Consider the following 10815-nt stretch of genomic DNA (forward strand, 5'->3'; position numbering starts at 1 on the left):
CTTATTGAAATAATTATCAATAAAAACTGGGCTTCTTTTTGAGATGAGCTTCTTTTTCAAGGCTACTTTTGCAAAGTAAAGAGAAGGGGGTGGGGGCGGGAGACTTCTTTTCAAAATTGAATGCTGTAAATTTTGTAAATTTGTGCTATTGAACAAATTAAATAAGGCCAACTGTAACATCAATCTGTATCATGGAGTGTATTTAATTTATCTTGTTTTTTGGAATTTATGTATACAGTAGAGTATGTACTGTACTATCTTGAAAAGAAGCCCATGGGCTTCTTTTCAAGGTTAATTTTGCCTAAAAAAGGAAAGCTTCAATTCAAGATGAGCTTCAATTCAAGATGGGCTTAATCTTGAGATTAAGTCTACTAGGCTTTAATTTGAGGTTTTATAGTATTTAATTGTTTAATTATATATATTTGCTCTTAAATCTTCTTTGTTATGTAATTTGAAATAAGATTTTGATTTAATTTTTTAGTTTTGTTGATCATTAATACGTTGAATTACTCATCACAATATACCTGAATTTTATCACCTTTTTCACTGTATTGATTTTTATAGTCCCTAGGCGCCCCCGAAGAGACCCCCCCTACCCATAGGGTCTTCTATCTAACACCATGACCCAAAAAGGCTTTGTTGTTACATTATGGAAACCCAAACCCAAAAGGAGTTCTAGTCTGAAAAAAAGCCACACGACCCCCGGCCCCATCATTACACCACTGTGTGTAAATGTTTGTCTTGTGAAAAGGATTGTCACTAATAAGACAGTGGATAAGTACGCCAATCTTTTGTGCCTAAACAGTGAATTAAACAAAATTACAATAATAATTTATTATGATAGTTTACTATCCCATAAATTCTTTGAAAAGGCATTGGCAACATCCACCCCATGCACTCACAGGCTGCCCCTTATTTCCATCTACTCATAGACCTACAGTATACGAGTACAGCATATACTGTACTTGGAATATAGACTACAGTAATAATAACTTTGATGGTTTTCAAAATTGTAATTCGATCCCTCCTAGTCATTTACTAACAAATTATTGTTTGGGGAACAATATCTAATCTTCAATGCAATTTTAAATTCTCATCCTTAATTTGATATGGATGCTAATATGCAATCGGTTTCCACCTTACAATCACCAAAAAAAATGATTGTGTTAAAAGAAGCTTGCAAAAGTATTAACAGTGATTGCAGATACAGCTGTATGATTTATTATTGGTTGCATATTCATAAATAATTTTTTTTTTGTCATTGCTGATGTTTAATTGTAGAGCATAAATACAGCATGTAATTTTCTGATAATTTAAAAGATAAATCTTAGAAAAAACAGCTATATATGTACTTAATTCTATTTTGATAATACAATCAGATGATATATTTTAAGTTTAATAAAGTTATAGAGTCAAAAAATGCAGAAAGCTTTCAGATTAAACAACACCACTGACATGATAATTTTAGCAAAGCAGACAATTTTGAATAGTAGGGTATTAGCATCACTATTCCTCTAGAACTTTATCATCATCATCCTTATCCTTATCATCATCACCATCTTAATAATTACCACCATCATCATTTATAACCATTGTAAATCAGCAAATGTCTTCATAATTTATCATCCTCATTTTCATCACCATCATCATCTTAATTATCATTATCATCATCATTTTCTTCATTATTTTCATCATATTTATCATCATCGTCATTGTTGTCATTACCATCATCTTTGTCATCATTATCATCATCATCATTATTTATCATTATTGCCTTCATCGTTACCATCATTACAATGCCTTCATAATTTATCATCCTCATTTTCATCACCATCATCATTTTAATTATCATTATCATCATCATTTTCTTCATTATTTTCATCTTATTTATCATCGTCATTGTTGTCATTACCATCATCATCTTTGTCATCATTAGCATTATCACCATTATTTATCATTATCGCCTTCATCGTTACCATCATTACAATGCCTTCATAATTTATTATCCTCATTTTCATCATCATCTTAATTATCATCATCATCATTTTCTTCATTATTTTCATCATATTTATCATCGTCATTGTTGTCATTACCATCATCATCTTTGTCATTATTAGCATCATTGAGCATTGGGCGTAAAGTAAGGGGGTGGGCTTATATGCTAGGTGGGCTTATACCTGAGAAACTATAGTAATAATATTAGTTTTATTCAACATGGAAAAACTTGTTTCAACAAAAATTGTTCTGTGTAGGAAATGAACAAAAATATTAGCAAATTAAAATTAGCAATAGTTAACCAAGAAAAATATAGTAAATAAGGTTACCATTAACTTTAATTTGTATAATTTAAAGAAAACATGAAAATGCATAAATTATTCTTAACTTGGGAATGTCAACATTTTGTAACAATGACCTTATGATCATCATCACAGTCATGCATAAGTTATCGTGTCATAGTTTAGAGATGTCGATTAGAGTATGTTATTACTGTATTTAAATAATATTATTTTTGGCTTATATTATTTTTGCTATCCTTGTATAAATATCTCAAAGTCTATCAAGTTTGTGTTTAGCTCATTGGAAGCTGAAACATTCACAACAATTAACATTACTTTACTCTGTTTCCACCAGGGATGGATTCAAAGAAAAATCTGAGAGGTCATGTGATGTGCAAAGCACTGAGCCATGGGGGATGGGGAGGGGGTCTGTGGAGATTTGTGTTTAGAAATGCTTAACCATAGAAACAGTGGTGCATGGAATTTAAATCGAAAATAAACTTGTTTTTAAGTACCAGGCTCTACTCTTTGCCTTTCTTTTCTTTTCTTTTTGGAAATGGGGATCATCACCTGCCCACATTGGTTTTGTATGAATATTCAGCGTAGACAGAAAAAACAGAACATTCATGTTGTATGTGGTACCCATTTCAATTCCTGAGAGAAAAGACATAAATCTAGCAAATGTTTTGAACTATAACTTTACAGTGCAAAAGCTAAATATTGAATCTTAATTTTTTACTTTTTTTCATCATTTAATCATAATTATTGCAGTTAAATATCATCATGTAAATAATTTAATAAATTAGTGCATGGTTTGGATTATTTTCCTATGCCAAACCATGCTTTAATTATTTATTCTGTTTACTATGACATCATGAAGAATATTTTTCTTGGCAATATAAAATGATTTTTTTTTTTTTTTTAATTTGTCTCATGTTCATTTTCCTCTAGATACTCTGGTTGGTGTAAATCAAATGCTCCGAGTCAGTTAACAATGGCTAATGACATATGGGATATAATTGGACGGTAAGTTCATGTTGTTATTAAACTGCTCAAACATAAGGGCCTGTTTCTACTGAAAATCGAAGAAGTTCCGACCATCTTATAATTGGTTGGGAATCATATTCCTGAACAAAGAATTCATTGCAACTCAATTAAACTCTACATAGGAACAGATTTCAATGGATACATAACATGGATACATAACATAATCATCATCCAGAACACAATTTGAAATGACGGAAGTTGTTTACTTCCGTGAGGATTTATAGGCCCAAATGATTCATATTAATAGTTAAATTTAATTTCTAACATTTGGCATATTCTCAACCACCGACATGTGAACCCATGTTAGGTATTTCCTCCTGATATTCTGGTATACAATGGTGTTCTATCTACTCTCTAACGAAAAGGCTTCCCACTATTTCCTTCCTTCAAAGCTGCAACATATTTTGTAGTTTTTGTCTGTTCTCATCTTGATACATGATGAAATCAGCCCGATGAAATGGTGGGTCACCTACATTTTTTATTAAAAGGTCAGCCTTTATCGACCTGTAGGTCAAATTGACACCCTGTTTGGTTGCAGCAAAAACCTATCTCACAAAGAGCAGTCCATTTATAGGATAACCATTCTTTAAGATGTCAAAAAGAAAAGATTCTTAATTTTTTGGAGCCATTTCTGCTGCCACAAAGAACTGCTCTTCTTGAAGCTCTGTCCAGATTATCAAATTTTCTTTGACACAAAACTGTTGTATGCCCATATATGGTCATGACGTGCCCATATATGGTCATGATATGATGTCACATGTTTTTGTTAAATAAAATTTGAGTCTTTACGGGGCTTAAAACAGTTCTTTCTTGCCAAAAACTTGGTTCTGTTATTTTGGTAAAACATATGTTAGTTTTAGTTGTTCAATACATGCAATCTCCCAAGCGAAAGAAGAATGTTGTTGTTGCATTAGCTTAGCTACTGATTCACTTTTTTTTTTTAAGTGTAATTACGTACAAGTGTTAAAATAGTCTGTATGTAATACCATTTAAATCCGCACGTTCGTTTTATATGCGTCCCTCTTCTAAGATCCTACTAAAAGCCGTGAATATTTCATTAGCGATTGTAAAGTTAATGTAAAGCTTTTATTGGCAGACATTATCTTGCTACGATGAAATAATAAATAATACAAAGCAATGGCGCTTTTCCACGTAGCATTTTAAGACTTTGTAAATATTTTAAAAATTATACTATAGTAGCTTTTAATTAGAATTTAGTTCATATACTTTTTAATAAATATTGTCTCCAATGATTATATTTCATTCTTTACTGTAACAGAGCACATCAATTCATGATTGAATTAATCTTTGGATTTTTCAGATTTAGAAATGCAGTATAAATTTTACAATTCAGTAAAATTAAATTTTATTTATTTAGATTTTTTTTTAGCTGGATAACAAGAAGTTAGTTACAACATTAAAAGAATTGAGGAATGAGTGAAAATATAAATACAATGAAAACCATAATGAGCATAAAGTACTTTTTTAATGAGAAAGCAAGTCTAATAGACATTCTGTCCAGACTGGGTGAGACTTTTGTTAAACCCTTGTTGTTTAGCAAAAACCCGCCGCCCGCCAATAATTGTATTGAATAAAAAAAAATTATTTTTGGCAAATTAGCCAACCAACTCCAACAAAAAAAAATGGAAATTTCAGAAAAAAATACGCCCACAGCTGCCTTGAATTCTCCAAAAATATGATGTATATTTATTCTTAATTATATAAATTTAAAGCATTTAACCATATACCTTGTTTAGCAAACCTGCAGGTCTTAAAAAAAGTAAGTTTAGGAAAAAGGTATAAAATAGATCAGATACCGTAAAACCTTGAATATAGAAGTCCAATGGGCTTAATCTTGAGAAAAAGTCCATCTGGAATTGAAGCCCCATATTTAGTTTGCAAAAGTAGTCTCAAAATTTCAAGATACACACTTTACTGTACATGAATTTCAAAGAAACATAATAGATTAATAACATTCTTAGTTTATACAGTAGTTTAGGTGATTTAATGCCGGTTAATACACTCCGTGATACAGATTGGTGTTACATTGACCCTATTGTACGGTACAGTAGTTGTTTGCAAAATTTACAGCATTCATTTTGAAAAGAGTCCCCTTCTTTACTTTATAAGAGTAGCCTCAAAAAGAAGCCCATCCAAAGTTAGCAAAAAAAAAGAAGCCCAGGGCTTCAATTCAGTTTGTGTAGAGAAATACAATCTTTGTTTAATAATCCATACCTGATTCACACGATGCATCCCCTTTTAGAAAAACTTAAGTTCGCATTCCCTTCCTTGTCAAACATGCTTTCACATTGAAAAACTTCATTCGTGTTCAACCCAAATATGGGCTTGATGATGTCACATCACACCTACTGTATAAATGGACAAATCAAATGTACTGTCAATTAAATCTAGACAGATAGGTTTGATTTGTATCTGCCAGTTTTATGTGACAGATACTTTGGATTGTCCATTTATCTGTCTCAATAAAATTGGACAGAGCTTTAAAACCTATTCAGTGGTCACAGTCATATAATAATTTTAAGTGTGAGAATGTAACCCTATTATAGGCAGAACATATATTTGTCACAGACAAATTTGATAGTATAAGTTGAGCATCAGGTAAAGGGAGAATTAGGGCAAATTGCTATAAATGGTCTGTACGCTTTGTGGCCATAATTGTGACATGGATAATGGTCAATAACTATTGACCTTTTACTATGCTTTTGTCTAATCAGTTGAGCTCTCTATTTTTAATGTCTGTTAATGAGCTATAAATGCAACTGTCAGTCTTAGACAATGGGGATAAAATACTGAATTCTTATTTAAAAAAAAAAAAATTAAATACAGTGGAAACCCATGCTTACATGACCTACATATTATACGCCAGTCTTTGTTTAGAAAACTATTCCTAGAAATGTAATTATATTCGGCAATACTTTTGCTACGTGCTTACCCGAGTGTGTGTGTGTGTGACACAACCCTTTTATTGATAATACGTACATTAGCAATCATAACCATAGTTCCCATGGGATGTTTGTTTTTCGATGCTCGACTCATGCTTTAGCTGTTTTATAGTCAGTGGGTAACTATCGTAAGACCGTGTATGTACAGTTAGTAGAAGAAAACTGGCTGTAAATGACCAGTTGAGACTAGTTGTTTAAGACAGTTTTATAGCCACTCTGCCCCAGTGCTATAGTAAATATATTTTCTGCATAGATTTTAGTATTTATTTGAATATTGTTAATAAAATTTGAAAAATTTTGAATGATTTAAAATATGCTAGGATTACATTGCTTACCAGGTACACTTGATACAGTGTAATGAATTATTTTCATACTTTCAACTTTCATAATTCAAAAGAGCCTCTTACTGTTTCTTGACACTTTTATGACATGAAATTATACTATACTTTTTTTTAGCTAGACAATAAAATTCAGTATTTTAATTGCTTACTCTGTATTTAGGAAAGGTATCTTTCATAGATTAATATATTTTGCTTGCCAAATCAACATAATTTTACCGATTTCTATTACAAAATTCTCATAGTACAATGCACATTTGGTTTTTGAATAGCAAATACCTACTGTAAAGATAATACTGTAGTTACTGAGATGGGAGCATTTTAAGCTTAGATAGGAACCTGGTTTTTGGTAAAAACATTTCCAAAGATAAACTAATCTGTATAAATAATAAGACTAGAAATATGCAATATGTGCAAAGGACGCTTTTATAGCAAGAAAATTTATTCAAAAAGTAAACTATCAAACTACACTGAAAAATGTTGAAATTATTATTAATAATTAATAAAAATGTTGATTTTGTCTTATTTTGGTGATTGATCTTTAACCAACAAAGCATCTTATTTCATGGTGAGGCCTCATATATTGTTTAATTCTCTTGTGGTATTGAGCCTACAGCATTTAATTCATATTCAACTTATTTTTATTTGGCACGGTGCCACGAAAATGCTTTTCATGTATTTTAATAAATGTGTGTTTCATTACTGATGGCAAATACAGTGAACTTGAACTTAAAGTTTGTTTGATTCTACTCCAGATTCGCTTGAACTGCCTTAAATTAGTTGGAAAAAAAATGTTTCTTATCCATTTTGTTTTTAAATGAGGAAGATATTTCTTCTTTAAGGTCTGATTAAACTACAGTCAGTGGCCGCGCAGTTCAAGCCTCCTACCGGCCAGAGCTCATCGGGCAGTCGGACCAAAACAAAAAACAAAAAACAGGCCTAATGAAATGAAATGCGTGTTTGTTGAGTTGAGTGTGAGAGTATAGTAACAATTGTATTTTATCTACTTTACATTTAAAAGTATTTTACAAATCTGAGAGTGCCATTTACAACCATCCAGATCTCCCTTGTGTAAAAAAAATTCATTATTAGGGAGGGAGGACACCCCACATCCAAATCCTGCCTAGGGACCTCAGATGGCACTGCATCTAACTCAGCCCCTCCTGTCAGACAGCTTAGCTATACTATGAAAAATTTGTGTAATTTGCCCATATAAGGGCATTATGATATTATCACACTCATATGGGCTAGAAAAAAAAAAAGAAGCATTTATCACATACAACTTGATACAGTTGTGTGGACCAGAGCTCAGTCCAAACAGTGGATGAGCAAAGTAGATACAAGGACGAATCATAGTTTAACAAAAATTATTTTACCAAGTTTATGATTCCTTGATTATAGTAATTACTATTTATGTGGAGATTTTATTTCTAGCTTGGGCTTGTTAGTCTGTTTGTTTATTATTTATTGCCCTCATAATATCAAAACAAAAAAACAAGTACATAAAAACACACAAAAATGAGAGCAAGAGGATAACCCTATAGCTGTTTTTCCATAGTGGTCCTCAACCAATAAAAAGAGAAGCAAATTGAAAAAAAAAAAAAATGTTTTTTAAGTAAATATTTAAATGTATTATGGTTTTCAATTTACTTTAAACTATTTTGCTATTCATTCCATTATAGTAAAATGTCTTATCAACTTTTGATGAGAATTTTTTGGAAACATAACATAAAATTTTTGGTGTTTTGGAAAATTTTGGCTGGTGTTTTGGAAATAAGTTTCTGCTGATAAAAAGTGCAGCTATTTATGTTGATTTTCTGAATAAGACTAGGTATACATCTTATAAGTAAAAATGTCTTAATAGAGGGGAATGATTGTCCCTACACCATCTCTTCTATGGTCTATGGACTTTGCCACTTCCCTTTCTTGGTTTGTGAGATACTGGAAAAGCAATCATAGAAAATTACAACTAATAGACAAATTACAAAATGACTCATTGCCCATTGCCTCTCAAGTGAAATACATTACCGGTTTACTACCAGAACCATTAAAGATAGCATGGTCACGAGTGTTTACTAAAGATCTGTCTCTTTTACGCAATCAATTCTCGATATCGGGGCAAATCTTAAGTACTCCTGTTAAGGTTGATGAAACGATCTAGGCTGTATTTTTATGCATGCAAGTTGCATGTTCCATAGAATTATAGTTATTATCCACTATGCTTATCCTCTTAGTTCAACTCTATATTCTATTGATTTCACACTGCTTTTTGCATTTGTAGATGAACCATACTACTGCAGGTTGTCAGTATATGTAAAGTAATGTTATAGGTAGGCTAATGGTATTTCTGTACACCATACATTAAAATATGAATTATTCATCTACACTAATACTCTACGTTTTGCAAGGCATTATGCATTTATGCATCCATCTGACGTAAGGTACGACCAGATTCTGTCATCTCTGCTTCATTTACAGTCCAATCCATGATTTATTTTATAACAATAATTTTAGTTTTTTTAAATTTTCATAATTTGATATGCAAGATAATGAAGAACGTCCCCATTTTGACATATTTGATGTAAAAATATAAACAATAATTCATTGTTACCTTAGGGGTCGGTCACAATTATCAAAATTTTCACAAGTGTACAAACAGTACGCTAGGACGGAGGTGGTTGACAGATTTGTACACTTTGACATGTGGATGAAAATGTTGATTCAAAATACAAAATTTCCCTGACCAATTATAATGCAACCATGAATATAAGTCATTTTATGAAACCATACTTTAGTTCACATCACACAAAAATGTAGAATGGTTTTGAAAAATCAGCATTGTTTATGTACATTTTCATAGTGGAGGGAGGGGATACCAAGCAAAAATATGGTTTGTACACCTTGTGTACAAAAATGTTGATAATTGTGAATGACCCCTTAATAAAATGAAATTTAAAGCTAAAATTGCGTTTGTTTTGACAAAGAATACAAAACTGGTGTGACTTGGCGAAAAGTTTTCTCTTACCTACTTTCTTTTAGAATTGTTTCTAAAGATATTGATGAACCATGATTAGCTAAATAATACGTGGCACTTTAATGAATGAAGTTCGTTTTTCTCATGCAGTTTAAAGGAAGAATACCTTTATAATAGTAATTAAATTGTTTACAGATTCATGATGTTTTCTTTATAATTTCATCTCTATACAGAGTTAGTCAACCAGAATGCAGAGTTGAATTGAGAGATGCCTACTGTGCATTCCACATGAATGGCACCGGTGGTTGCATACCACCCGTGTTTACCAAGAAATTTACAGTAAGTTCATATGTCAAAAGCTATATTAAAATCATAGTTGTTCTTCCTCTCTTGTTCTCACAAACTTCACAACTATGTAATTAGCTATATTGTAAACAGAATTATAATACTGTACCGCTGTGCTCAATATAATTTGATTTCATGCTACATTCAGCCCGGAATATGACAGTATCTTAAATTTATTTATAGTAACTTTCTAGCAAACATCAGTTTTATTATAAGAAGCACAGCAAAAATGGTTAGCTTGTTAGCAACATTGTAATAATAACATCATAGGTTTTGCATGATTCAATATACTGAACACTGTAGTGCTATAGTAAACTTTAACATTTATTGCTTTAATACTTCATTTGAAAATCAGAACAAGAAAATATTTTCTTTGCCAAAGATAACAGGACAAAAAAATTAGCATTTCTATTTAAATTTTTGTAGTTCTATAAAATTTTCACTTCATGCTACATTCAGCTTGGAATATGACAGTATCTTTTTATGTTAATTTATTTATTTTTGCTAACTTTCAAGCCAACATCTATCTATCTATCGTATGCACAGCTAAAATGGTTAGCTTCATAGCAACATAGTAGATTTTGTATTAATTTAATATACTGTACACTATTTGTGTAGTGCTACAATAAACTTAACATTTTATTGCTTATTTTGTATATTTGAAAACCAGAACAAGACAATATTTTCTTTGCCAATGTAATACTAAATAGACATAAATTTAGCATTCCTATATTTTTTTATACATTAAAATTGGCTGGTAATCAATTCTTGTATTTTTTGTAGCATCCTACAGCTTGTACAGTTTTGGGTTGTGTCTCATCATTACTTAAGCTCTCAACTTTTTTTTTTTTTTTTTTGGTTTTTCAGGATGG

General features: G+C 31.2%; 1 protein-coding gene across 1 annotated transcript in view; it reads left to right on the forward strand.

Moving 5' to 3' along the window:
• The window catches only part of LOC117118835, a 37973-nt gene extending 27559 nt beyond the window's left edge, over window positions 1-10414 (forward strand). The window contains exons 2-4 of the mRNA XM_033263550.1: window positions 3228-3302; window positions 9832-9937; window positions 10403-10414. Coding sequence (XP_033119441.1) covers window positions 3228-3302; window positions 9832-9937; window positions 10403-10414 — 193 coding nt within the window. The remainder of the gene's footprint in view (window positions 1-3227; window positions 3303-9831; window positions 9938-10402) is intronic.
• The last annotated feature ends 401 nt before the right edge of the window (window positions 10415-10815 follow it).

The sequence above is a fragment of the Anneissia japonica genome, unplaced genomic scaffold (assembly GCF_011630105.1).
Source record: "Anneissia japonica isolate Jap-2015-1 unplaced genomic scaffold, ASM1163010v1 scaffold737_len1565949_cov176, whole genome shotgun sequence".
Taxonomy (NCBI): Eukaryota; Metazoa; Echinodermata; class Crinoidea; order Comatulida; family Comatulidae; genus Anneissia; species Anneissia japonica.